This window comes from Typopeltis vanoorti, chromosome 19, assembly GCF_054136105.1.
Source record: "Typopeltis vanoorti isolate ZY-2024b chromosome 19, IOZ_Tvanoo_1.0, whole genome shotgun sequence".
Taxonomy (NCBI): Eukaryota; Metazoa; Arthropoda; class Arachnida; order Uropygi; family Thelyphonidae; genus Typopeltis; species Typopeltis vanoorti.
In genome coordinates this window covers 35,859,837-35,872,879 of record NC_143567.1, presented here as the reverse complement: position 1 = coordinate 35,872,879, position 13,043 = coordinate 35,859,837, and the positions used below count along the sequence as shown (strand labels likewise).

Genomic DNA, 13,043 nt, shown 5'->3' with positions numbered 1-13,043 from the left:
TGGAGCAATGCTAAGTAAAGTGACATTTCTTCCCAAACAATTGGAGAATGTTTTCCAGAAGAAAATTGAAAGCTGATATTAATTATTTAAGTAAGAACTTGTAGAGACTTGTTAACAATATATCTACTAACAAGTCTCTACAAGTTCTCACTTAAATAATTAATATAAATCTTTGAATAAAATGTGAATAGAATTAAAAATCAACTACACTTTCTGAGTTACCCATTCTTTAAAAGATTATTACCATATAAAATGGTACTTACATTAAGCACATGTCGTAATGTTCCTGAATATGAATCCCAGACCTTTATACAGTGATCATGGACAGCTGTAACAACCATGCTATCATCTATATTCCATCCTACCATAGTAACTCTTAATTTTTGTTTGGCATCGTCTTCATCATATTGACATCTATTCAGAGAAAGCAAAAAATAAATATTTGGTTTGAAAACAACTGCATGCATCAGTTGAATTTTGAAGTTAATTATATTAGTTAAAAATCAAGTACATCTATGTAAAACATAACAGTGTTTATTGTTTCAAGTAGTTTCAAGCCTCTAATAAGTAAAAGTAGTCATACACTAGAGAATAAACTTCATCTTCAACTTTGACAAACATCAGGACATTGTAGAATACTCAAACTCAGAGCCTGTTTGCAAAAGAGAAAAGATACTAACCACTAAGTCAACCTGATTAGCAATTTATATATTGCACTGCTACTGATACATGTTCAATATAAGTAGTTTAATTCAAACATTACATGTTAACCATATGGAAAAGAGAGAACTGGTATCACTTAACATTATGAATTAGGTAAAATATACACTGATTTTAAAGCAATTATTTCCCTTGGAGCAAATAATCAAAACATTCAGAATGCTTTGCAGGTGTTATTGCATATAATATATAAGATCTATATTATTACCTTAGAGATCTTAAATCTACTGAAGCAGTAAATAATACTGCCTTCAGTAGATTTTGTTATAATATTCTACCTGCAATTCTCTTTCACCCATGTTTTCTCTTTTTTGAATTTCATTATGACTATAAAGTAACAATATTTACTTTTAATTCTTCATCTATTTTAGTTTCTTTTGTTTTTTTCAGTACTTCCACTTATTTATCCTGAATAACATATGCTTTGTTTGACATTGGAGTGGTAATGGGTATCCCCCCACACTCCATTTTAATTTAGGTTCTGAACATGAGTATATGGTACATAGAAAATGAAGTACAAGAGAAGTATGAAACAGGACAGGAGGAAAAGTGTGCCAGTAGTACAGAGGTTCCAGTTTGCATAGTATGATTGTAATTAACATGCGTGTTACTGATAATTTGAATACTGATTCTTCCCATTTTTCCTCAAACAGTAGGCATTCAGTAGAGCATTCATTACTAACGCTGTAGAGACATTGCATGGTTATATTCAATTTAATCACTGTTACAGTAAGTTTGAGCCAGATTTTCCCATGCATAAAATGAAACCCATTTCTATGTGAAGATGCAAGGTAGCTTTTTTCCAGCTATGTGATCTCTTAAGTTCACATTTTTCACACAAACACCACAGCAGAAACTAAAGAATAAACCTGTGGTGGCTGGCTCCTACTGGATGAGAGGACTCTAGTTCCTCTATTTCTATTTGTTGGATTTGTAATACTTAAGGAGAGTAACATACATGCCCATAAAAATTACATGGGTTCATTCTTGTGAATAAAGAATCCTGTGTAACTTTTTGTTCATAACTAAGCATACATGAATATAAAACTTTCAAATAAGTTACACTGATCAATTTATATGTTTTTCACTAACCACTGTCATACTTCACAGTTCATTACCATGATGTATAATCACGGTTTGTCAAGTTGCATTTTGAAAGACCATCTAGTAGACAAATCCCACTAATAAAAGACTGCAAACCTATTATGCATTGCTATCATGGGGAGACTAAAAGTTAAATAATTTGGAAGCACCACACAAACTCTTTCAAGTTACCTCATGCCTCCAACAAGCAGGATGGTGTTCTCACACTAGGCAAGGAAATTCAGCTACCACCTAAAATTCATATGTACAAATGAACAATAATTATGATATCATTTTAATATGGTGCAAAAAAACATACCAAATACCATCATCTATCATCAACCACCTATCAGTGTGCATTAAAACAATGACCACATTTCAGCAATGGATTCTGCAGGTCATTTTTCTGGTACATGAAGATCACAATATTAGTTCCAACTAGAATTGCAATAAAAAAAAAAAAAAAGGGGGGGGGGATTTGTCAATTTTTTTTAAAAAAAGAGGTCTTGAAAAAAAGTCACTATACATATATAAACAGAGGTGTCTTAAATGTCTGCATATTTGAAATTTAATATGCACACTTGACAACCAAGATGCACAAAAAAAACAGGAAATATACATTAAACAGTCCTGATGGTCATTCTGGGAAATGCTGTCATTCTTCTATGGTTCTCCAAGTTTCAGCTCCTGTTATCTTTTTTTTTTTCTTTCAGAGAACAGGATGCCACAAAGATTGAAAGAATGCTAGTTATATAATCCTGGAAGCACTACACTTGTCAGGCTGCTACATGCTACAACAATCAGTACTCAGCAAAATGACACTGATCACTCCCCCTACCCCCCCCCCCTCTTGTCTGTATGCAGGATTTCCATGTTTTAAAAATAACATTGTTAAATGTTATTGCACTTTGGTCATTGTTAAGTGCAAATCAGGTTTTCTCCATGCTTACTCACATGTAACTTTCCACACACGCACGCACGCACACACAATTAACCCTGTTGAAGTATCTCACGATTCTTTACATGTATGACAATCTCAGTGGTCATAAATTTTCTGTATCACAGATTGATGCACTTCTCAGTCTGACTTGGAATTTTAGCAATTTTAATGGCAACCTAACTAATGCAAGCTAATTAGCTCAATTGGATAGAAACACTACCTTCAATCACTTCTCCTATACAACATAATCCCTGGTCCTTCTAAACATCAAGTTATTTACTGCACTGATGCAACAAGTAAATGAAATACTTTTTGCTTAGAAATTTACTTCTTTATATTATTATTCTGATAACTCATGTTTCTTCTCATAAAAATATCCCATTATCCTTAGTATGCTTAAATAATATGACATGATACACCTTGTCACACAACAAAGTAATATAAAACTGGTATACCAAATATGCATAATGTATATTTGAATTGCAGTATTTATTTATACAGAATTAGATTATAGTATTTCAACAGCATAAGTTGTTTTTTTCAGTTGGTGCAATGACTTGAAATTTGCTTCTCTTACAATACAGAAAATGATTAACACCATAAGACTGAATGAAACAGTTTCATCAAGCAAATATAATTGTGTTTTATTATATATTTTTGTGTTTTTAGAGTATTTAGTGTCTTTATAATATTTTTATTTTGATATTTATTGCAATATTGTTGGCATGGCACCAATGTGATGAACAATGGCAGCAAAGACCACGTTGTCCGGCGATTTGAATTTGCAGGATTTTATTCAGTGCAGTGTGTGTGTGAAATGTATTTATTGAGAAAATTAAAGCATATGTGGAAGGAAATTGAAACTGGAGACAGAGTGTATGTATTAAGTGTTTCAAAAGTGAGTGTCTGTTTGGTGATGAGAACGCAGCAAATACCAACAGTAAGATGGAAAATGATGTTATTAATGTTGAACGTGCAGCCATGGAAATAGAGAACGAAATGTACATTAATAAAGAAATATTATTATTATTATTATTACATAACACCTCCAGGGAGTCCAAAGACTCATTGAGGGAGGGAGGGCACTTACTCTACAACTCTCTGTCTCCACCACTCCACTAACTGCAACCACCTTCATCATCCACACCAGCACCATCTACTGCCAACCACCACCACCACTAGTTTTCACAAACATCAGTGCCCAAGGCAGGATTTGAAGCTGCAGCCTTTTGGCTAGAGAGCAGATATGTTAATCACTCAGCCAACCAGGCCAGCAAACAGCATGCTTAAATGTTATCCTTCATAGGAAAAAGTGTGAAATTGAAAAATTGCAGCAGCAGCAAGAGATTAGCAGGCCTGAAAAGAGAAAAAAGCATGTGATCCAAAGAAATAATGAAGGCCAACAGAACAAACAGGAAAACAAGTTATGATGAAAATTATGTATGGAGACTCAATGATCAGAGAAGTACTCAACAAAAGTGTGACAAAATTGTGTTTCCCGGGTACAGAAATTAATGATATTAGCCATGCCATCTGGATGCAAAAATGTAAGTTGAAGGAAATGATTGTCTTGGTTGTACAAATGATTTGAGATGCAAGAAGTATTCTATGAGGGAGGATGTAAAGGAGTTGTTAGAAGAGGAAAAACTGAAGAGTGAGAAGGTGAAGACTGTAAGTCTCCTACCATGCTATGATAAAGGTGAACTGAGGAGAAGGCTGTTGTTAGCCAATGAGTCTATACATAGATTGCGCAGAAGGAATGATGTAGGCTTTATTGATCTGTGGTCTGTGTTTGATGGAAACAAGGATATGTACAATGCAGATGGACTGCATCTAAATGTTTTGGTGTTAGGTGTCTGGAGAAAGCTTTGTTCACCGAGCATGCTGAAACACAAAGTCAGGAAAACTTAAGCAATTAGGGTGGAAGCAAGTGGGTTTGTGTGAAGACACTCATGAGGTGAGCGAGTATAAGAAAGACCAAGTGTGGAATCTAGTCTCACAAGCAAAAATAGTGAACATGATAGTAAATACAGGAAGTAAAAGTTGGTGGAGGACTAAAGGGATGCTGCAGTTTCTATATACTCTTGTTCCTGATATTAGTATCAGGAACAAGAGGAAAGAGTTTTTGGCACTGGTTAGTGCAACCTCACCAAAAGTTATAGGCATTAGTGAGACTAGGCTAACATCAGTTGATATAGTTACAGGGGTTGAATGTGAAGGGTTTAGTTATTTTCAGGGAAGATAGGATGGGAAGGAGGAGTGCTGCTGATGATAGCAGATGGATTGCAGCCAAAAAGAATAGGAGACAGGTGGTAGGGTGGATGTTCAATTGAAGCAATCTGGTGTGAGATTAAGGCTAGTAAGAAAAAATATTCAGTTGGCTGTTGCTATAGGCCAGGGAATTCGACAGATGATCTGGAAGACATGTATTGCTAAATTAGTACAATGAGTACAGGTCGAGTAATTATTATGGGGGACTTCAACTGTGGAGATATAGACTGGAAAGAAGAAAGATCACATGGCAGAAAGGAAATAGAATTTGTACATCTGTTAAGAGATAATTACATAAGGCAGCATGTGATGGAGAGGACTATGCTTGTAAGAGTATTGGACCTGGTCCTATTGACCATGTCCAATATTCTATCCACAATCAAGGTGACTACATTGTCTCCAATTGGTGAAAGATTGGTCGACTTGGGAGAATGTACAACATGAGGAAATTCTATCAAGAAGGGGTATATGTGTAACTACAAGGTGGGTGATTATGACATGCTCAAATCTGTACCATGGCATAAAACACTGCAGGGTAAGGATACTAGTAGTGCATGGGATATAGTTAAGGACCATCTAGAGGAAGTAGAATTAAATTGTATACCTAGGGTAAGGAGGGTTAATTAGGTAGGAGTTAGATGAGTAATATCATTAAGCATGAGCTGCAGAAGAAGAAAATGTTGTGGAGGGTATATAAAGCCAAAGGTGACCAACCAGCATAACAAGGAAGGCAACAGACTATGAGAATCAAAGAGACAAAGGAAATCTCAAAGAGTTCTTTTGTTATGTGGCAAGTAAGAGAAAAATGACTATGAAAGATTAACCTTAATGAATGATGATGGTCATGAGGAAACAGAAGCGGATAAAATAGTTGAGTTACTGAGTGACCACTTTGCAAGGTTATATCATCCTAGTGAGGTTACTGCTTTAACCTATGTGGCAGACTTTACTTTAATCTATGTGGGAACAGAGGTGGATGAATTGGAAGTTCTTAGAATATTGCAGAATCTCAATGTAAATACAGCTGTAGGATTAGATGGGATATCAGTTAGGATTTTGCAAGAATGTGCAAGGGGAACTGGCAATGCCTTTGACTAGGCTCTTTAATTTAAATCTTAGCTCTGGTAGCATTCCAAGGTAGTAGAAAGAGGACAAAATAATTCCCTTGCATAAGGGAGGTTCTAAGACTGCAGTAGCAAATTATAGAACAATCAATATGTCAGGCCTGGTAGTAAAAGTACTAGAAAAATTGGTAAAAAAGAGAATTCAAAAATAGGTAGATAAAAATATGATACTGTATGTGGGTCAACATGGCTTTTTGAAGGGTTGGCATGCCTATTTACTAAATTTTTATAATAGAGTAACAGCTGAGTTGGATAAAGGAAATGGCTACATGATGATTTTGTCAGATTTTGCAAAAGCATTTGACAGAATACCACATGGAAGTCTGTTATGCAAATTAGGACAAATGGGGATGGTGACTGATGGACAGATATCAAAGTGGTATATGGAGGGGGAGAATCAAGACAAAAACAGGTGACTAGTGGTGTGCCACAAGGTTCAGTGATGGAACCTGTTTAATTCATGCATAAATGATATACAGTGGTGCCTTAGTTAACGACGGTAATCCGTTCCAGGATTACCATCGTTATCCAAGGCACGATTTCCCATAAGATTTAATTGAAAATCGATTAATTTGTTCTGGCTCCTCCCCACAACCATAGTACATATTAAAAATGCAGATAAAACTCATTTAAAATATCATAAAAATATGGTAAATATCATTTATTTATTATACGGTATATATATTTGCTACAAAAAAATTAACATTAATAAAATGAATTGTTCATGAAAACAGTTTTTAATTATCAATCTTCACCAGAAGGACAATTGGGCTCACTTCAGAGTTTTTTGACAAATCGACCTGTAAAAAACATGTCTGGGGGGGGGGGGGTTGCTTCTGCCTCTTTTTTAATATGTTTCTGAAGAACTGCATGGACTTTTCATTATGCCCTTGTATGACCAGGTGTGTTATCCAAGGTTAAAATGGCTTTTAGAGGCAGATTGTTTTGCTCAAGATAGGCTTTAACAGTTGGTCCAAACACTTTGCGAATCCAGTCTCTAAATTCTATTCTTGTAACCCAGGCTTTGCTGTTAGACTTCCACAAAACACCGAGATTGGATTTAGAGACATTGAACTTTTTGAATGCTCGGGGATTCTCTGAGTGGTAGATTAACATTGGTTTTACCTTGCAGTCTCCACTTGCATTTGCTGCTAAAAGCAATGTTAACCTATCATTCATTGGTTTATGTCCAGGAAGTGTTTTTTCTTCTTTTGTGATAAATGTCCTGTTGGGCATTTTCTTCCAAAATAACCCAGTCTCATCACAACTGAAGACTTGTTGAGGTAGGTATTCTCCTTCATCTATAATTTTTGTAAAGCTATTGACAAATTTATCTGCTGCTGCTTTGTCAGTACTAGCTGCCTCTCCATGTCTGACCACACTATGAATTCCTGTTCTTTGTTTAGAGTTGTCAAACCAACCTCTGCTACCTTTGAAATCATCATCATCAACCTCAGAACTTGATCCCGAAGTCTTCTTTTTTCAAATCTTGATAAATCTGTTTAGCTTTCTGACAGATTGCATTTTGAGATGTAGTATCACCCGCCATTTCTATTTCTTTGATCCAAATTAGTAATAGATTTTCCATTTGCTCAAAAAGAAGCCCTCTGACATTCAACCTTGAAGTTCTCTTAGCAACCTTATGTACCATAAGTTCTTCTTTCTTAGCCAAAATGGTTGATATTGTATAATGACTGGTTTCATATATTCAAGCTAGCTGCATAACTTTCACACCTTCATGATGTTTTGCTATTATTTCTTTCTTCTGTTCAATAGAGAAAATTTTTCTGTTTTTTTTTCCCTCACTAGCTTTCTTTTTTGGGACCCATTTTGTCACATGGTAAAAAAATTCACTCAATAAAAAAAAAGATATGCCAAATACGGTATTATTACAAATTGTACAACACTAAGACAAGGGATCCAAAGAACATATCGTCAAATAAAAATAAAAGTAAAAGTTCAAAAAAAAAAAACTTTTTGAAATGAAAGTTAAAAGTTAAATTTGAAACCTGCAATTTTTGACTTAGTGCATTTTGCTTGTAAGGTGACGATATTATATACAATGATTATTATATAGATGAGATTTGATTTCGCCTTTTGATGGCAGACGAACAGTGACACGCACCCGCCGATTTATTGTCTATATGAACCAATACATAAAAAATAAATGCTTACATACTCATTTTCATCATAAAACGCATTTATAACCACAAATTTTAAAATAAAGCACAGTACACTACAAGAAAAGAAACAATAAATGGAAAACGTAACGTAAACAGCTGGGTTGGGTCAACCTATGATGGGTCAACCATATTTGAGCTTCACAGCTATGCCGAGTGGCTGTTCTCTATTTGACAATGTCTTCCTGCAGGTGGTTGAGTGCGATCGGAAAATTCCGGTTTTTTAGATCGGATAAAGGTTCACATAATTGAGAATCATTAACCAAAGCCTGTGTCGTTAACCAAGAGATTTTTTCTTACAGCCACTCGTCGTTATCTGAGGCCGTTGTTAATCAAGGCACCAATGTATGAAATAACCTGAAAGGAAACATGCAGTTGTTTGCTGATGATACAAAGTTAGGTTGAGTAATATTAATCAAGGCAATGTGGAGGGCTGTCAGTATGGGCAAAAGATAAAAGTATCAATTTAAGGTTGAGAAATATAAAGTTATGTATTTTGAGATAAATAGATTACAAGCTGTGTATCACATTGATGCAGTGTACTGCAGAAAATAGATGAAGCTAGAAATTTAGGAGTGGTGCTACACAGAGAATTAAAGTTTAGAGGACATATTGCTAAGGTAGTCCATAAGATTACTTGTCTATTGAATAACTTCCTTATTTCTAACAAGTAGAAATAAGGAAGTTTTTATTCCTCTTTAAAAAGCCTTGATATGCCCACATCGGGACTACAATGCTCAAGTCTGGTCCCCTAGGTTTCTTGGAGATGAGCAAGTGATGGAGAGGATTCAGAGGTGAGTGACCAAGATAGTGAGTGGCCTGTGGAATGCAGAAGATGGGCGAGTGACAGGAGAAAAACAGAGGATATGACAAAAAGATTTAAGTTGTTTAAAGGGTTTTATAGATGTAGGGGAAAATGTCTCAACACGTGGCTAGAGGGACCAGAACAAGGGGTCATCCCTGGAAGTTGAATGAAGGTGTGGTTAATAGGGGTGTGAGGGACTAGATTTTTTGGTTAGAGTGTTCTGAATGAGTGGAATGGGTTGCCAGAGTCAGTTGTGAGTGCTTTCTTTGTTAATGGGTTCAAGGAGAGGTATGACAGATTGTGTGGATAGATGGGGTCTCCTGCGACGAGTCTTTGGACTCCATGGAGGTGCCCATATAATAATAATAATATAATAAAATACATAGTGACAAATGTATGTTTGAAATTTATAGTCTAATGATTTATTTATACCATTTTAAACCATTCAGAGCTAAAAGGCCTTATAAATTAACAAAGTGATATCAACAATCTGACGTTTTTTTTTTTTAATTATCACTAAATAGAATTAACTGATACCACCTAGCAGATTCAAATTTCTTAGTATGCAGGTAGTTCTCACATTACGAATTCCCGCTTCACGACTTTTTTTTTTGGATTGAAATTTTTACTTCAAAATATGCACAGCAAAGGCGATTAGGGGTGTACGGGGAATTACGCAGTATATAATGACGTAATACTCAGTTAGAACGAGCCTCAGTCACTCGCAAGCCTAGGCGATGCAAGCGTGTTATTCACAGTTTTCTTCAATTACAACTGATTTTTTTTATTTTGTTTTCTTTTTAAAGACATTCTCCAAGTAATATAGAAGGCAAATAAGAAAGCTTGGCTCATGGGCTCTCTATTCGAAGATTGGCTTATGAATCACTTTGTTCCTGAAGTGAAACTTTAAATTCATTTGAATTGCTTCTGATAATTGTCAGTGCAGCTAGCCATCCCTCATCTGCCCTAATGTAAAAGTAGTCTTTTTAACTCCAAATACAACTTCTCTTTTATAACCAATGGATCAGGGAGTGATCCATTAGTGATCCTCTCATTATCTCAAACAGACTTTTGAAATGTTAATAGAAGCAACTGATAAAGATGGAGACTTTCCTATCAAAGAGTTTTGGAAGAGATTCAACATTTTAGATGCAATTCGGGTAACGCAGAGCACCTGGCATAAAGTTTCCGAAAAACTCTGAAAGGAGTATGGCATAAACTTTGTCCTCGGTTTAATTATAATTTCAAAGGCTTTGAAGACCCAACAAAGATTGTGAATTTTGACACTCAAGTGATCTTAGGTATGGCTAACCAGTTGCAAATGGAAGTTTCGGAAGGTGATGTTAACGAGCTGCTTCAATCTCACACAATGAACTCTCACCCAGTAATCTTCTTGAATTAGAGGAACAAGAAAGAAATGAAGAAGAAAAAGACAAAGAAGATAATGAATATGAAGCTCCAACTCAGATTTTCACTTTAAAAGGCCTAGAAGAGCATTTAAACTTCTCGAAAAAGCTCAAGCAATATTTGAATCACAAGAATCAGACTTTGAATGATTTAGTAAATTTTCCTGCAAAATAAATAATGCTTCTGCTGGCTATCGAGCTATTTTAAACGAAAAGAAGTGAAAGTCAATGAAACAGTTGACACTCAAGGCCTTCTTTGAAAAAAAAAAAAAAAAAAAAAAAGATGCATCAAATCTTTATAATATATCTCCTACTACCTCAAAGGCTGCTGATTCACCCGGTGATATAGAAATGGGCTAATATTTTTTTTCAAAGAATCTTCATCATCATCATGATATCAAGGCACTTTTTACCATCCACCTATATCTTAGTCATCCTCTGGGTATTATTCCTGCCAACCTGGCAGAGAACACTTGTTTTGCTAATCTTTCCTCTCCCATTCTGTTTAAGTGACCATACCACCTGAGATTAGCTCTGCAATACATTCCTGGACGCTGACAATGTCAAGTTCTTTCCTAATATTCTAGTTTTTAATATGATATTGCCACTGATGCCATCTGTTCATGCCACTAATCTTTCTCAGAACTCTCATATCTGCGGTCTCTAGTCTTTGATAAAGTGTTTTACTTCTAACCCAGCTCCATAAGTTAAAATTGGTTTGAACACTGTCTTGTATATAGCTAATTTAGTGTTTTGACTAATTTCTCTCTTATTCCATATAAATTTATTCAATTGACTTCCTACAATGATTCTGATTCTGTTGTCTATTTCCATATTTAACTTATCATCTTCATTAAATATCGTGCCTAAGTAGCTGAAATATTTTACTTGTTCCATAGGTTCTCCATTCACAATGCAGTTCATATTTTCAATGCTTCTGCCTATTTTCATTGTCTTTGTCTTGTTATTGCTGACCTTCATACCATATCTATTACAACAGTTATTCAATTTAGTCCAGGAATCTTGAAGACTTCTAGTGGATTTATTTAGAAGTATAACATCATCCGCATATAGCAAAAAGCTGAGATTAACATCTCCAATTTTGATATCAGGTTTAATATCACTTTTCATCATAATGTGATCCATATAGATAATGAATAACATCCTTGATCTTCACACCTGGGAAACATGCTTTTATCATTTTCTCATAAGCATACATCTTATCATCAAATCTCCACACAATACCTTCTTCTTATTTCCAGTTTCTCCCACTTCTCCAATCGCTCTAACTCCCATTTTGTTCTGTGAAGGATGTTGCATAAATGTGCTATTTCACTCCTTACTGTCACCTCATCATCCACTTATTTCATGCTCTCATTCATATTTCGCACAGTGGCATTCACTACTGCCACATTCTCAGAACACACCTTTTCTATTTTTCCTTCCATTTCGCCACTCTCCACACGACTCACATTTCTTGCACTCACACATGAAACATTTATGACATCCCCCCCCAATGCTTTTGTACCATAAGCCATTCACTCCAGTCATTTTGTTCGTATGCATCAGTGTCATGAAAAAACGTTTTCTAAACAATATCCTGCTATAAGATATAATCAAATATATTACTAAAATTACTAAACATTCACCAAAACAAGACATTCTGTGGGATACATGTAACAAATTTTCTACCTAGCAGATAATATTTCAATTTACTTTGGTTTTTGTTTAAGAGTTGACAGTCTCCCAGCCAACAAGATATTTTATTTGTATTAAGATTACTCATAATGGTTTAGGCCAAGCCAATACAGAACACAATATTTGAGCTAAGTCCCCTATCATTTGTTCAGTGTCCAATGGATACCTAGTAACGATGTGCACCATTGGAAGGTAAAAATTAGACATTAGGCCTGAAGAACCATTAGTTCACCATATTCCTTACAGAATACATGGAGGTCTCAACCAATTGTCTAGTTCTGGACCTTAAGTGTCACCTTTTACTAATTTTCATGTTATTATAGTATAAATTCCATCCCATCTTTCTTTGTATACCACGTTCAACAGCCTTACAGCTAAATAACTTTGCTTTTATTCTAAACATTATACACCAAAGGGAAATATAATGCATGGTTCCACCTAGCTACAGTTTGGTGCAGCTAGGAGGAACCATGTATTATATTTCCCCTAGCCAAAGAATATGTTATGTTGAAGAAAAACTAAAAAGAACTACTGGTTCTCATAATTGTTTTTTCTTTTTAAATCCTATAGAATTTTAGGAGGAGAGCTCATGGAGAGGATTTTGTAATGGATGAGATTCATATAAGGATGATGGCTATATTAAGTCTGATACTGTTAGCAATACATTACAATACAGAATCAGTGTCTGAACCTTAGTGCCATGTAATGCTTGGCAACATCATCAGTCTTGATGTAGCTAAAGTCATTAGGTGAAAACCTTTATAAGCCAACTCAGAGCACTAAATGATATTAGTGAGTACAGCAACATAAAATTAA

At 35.2% G+C, this 13,043-nt stretch overlaps 1 protein-coding gene across 1 annotated transcript in view; it reads right to left on the bottom strand.

Moving 5' to 3' along the window:
- The window catches only part of BRWD3 (bromodomain and WD repeat-containing protein), a 451,316-nt gene that overhangs the window by 253,941 nt on the left and 184,332 nt on the right, over positions 1-13,043 (bottom strand). The window contains 1 exon segment of the mRNA XM_090409588.1: positions 264-414. Coding sequence (XP_090265714.1) covers positions 264-414 — 151 coding nt within the window.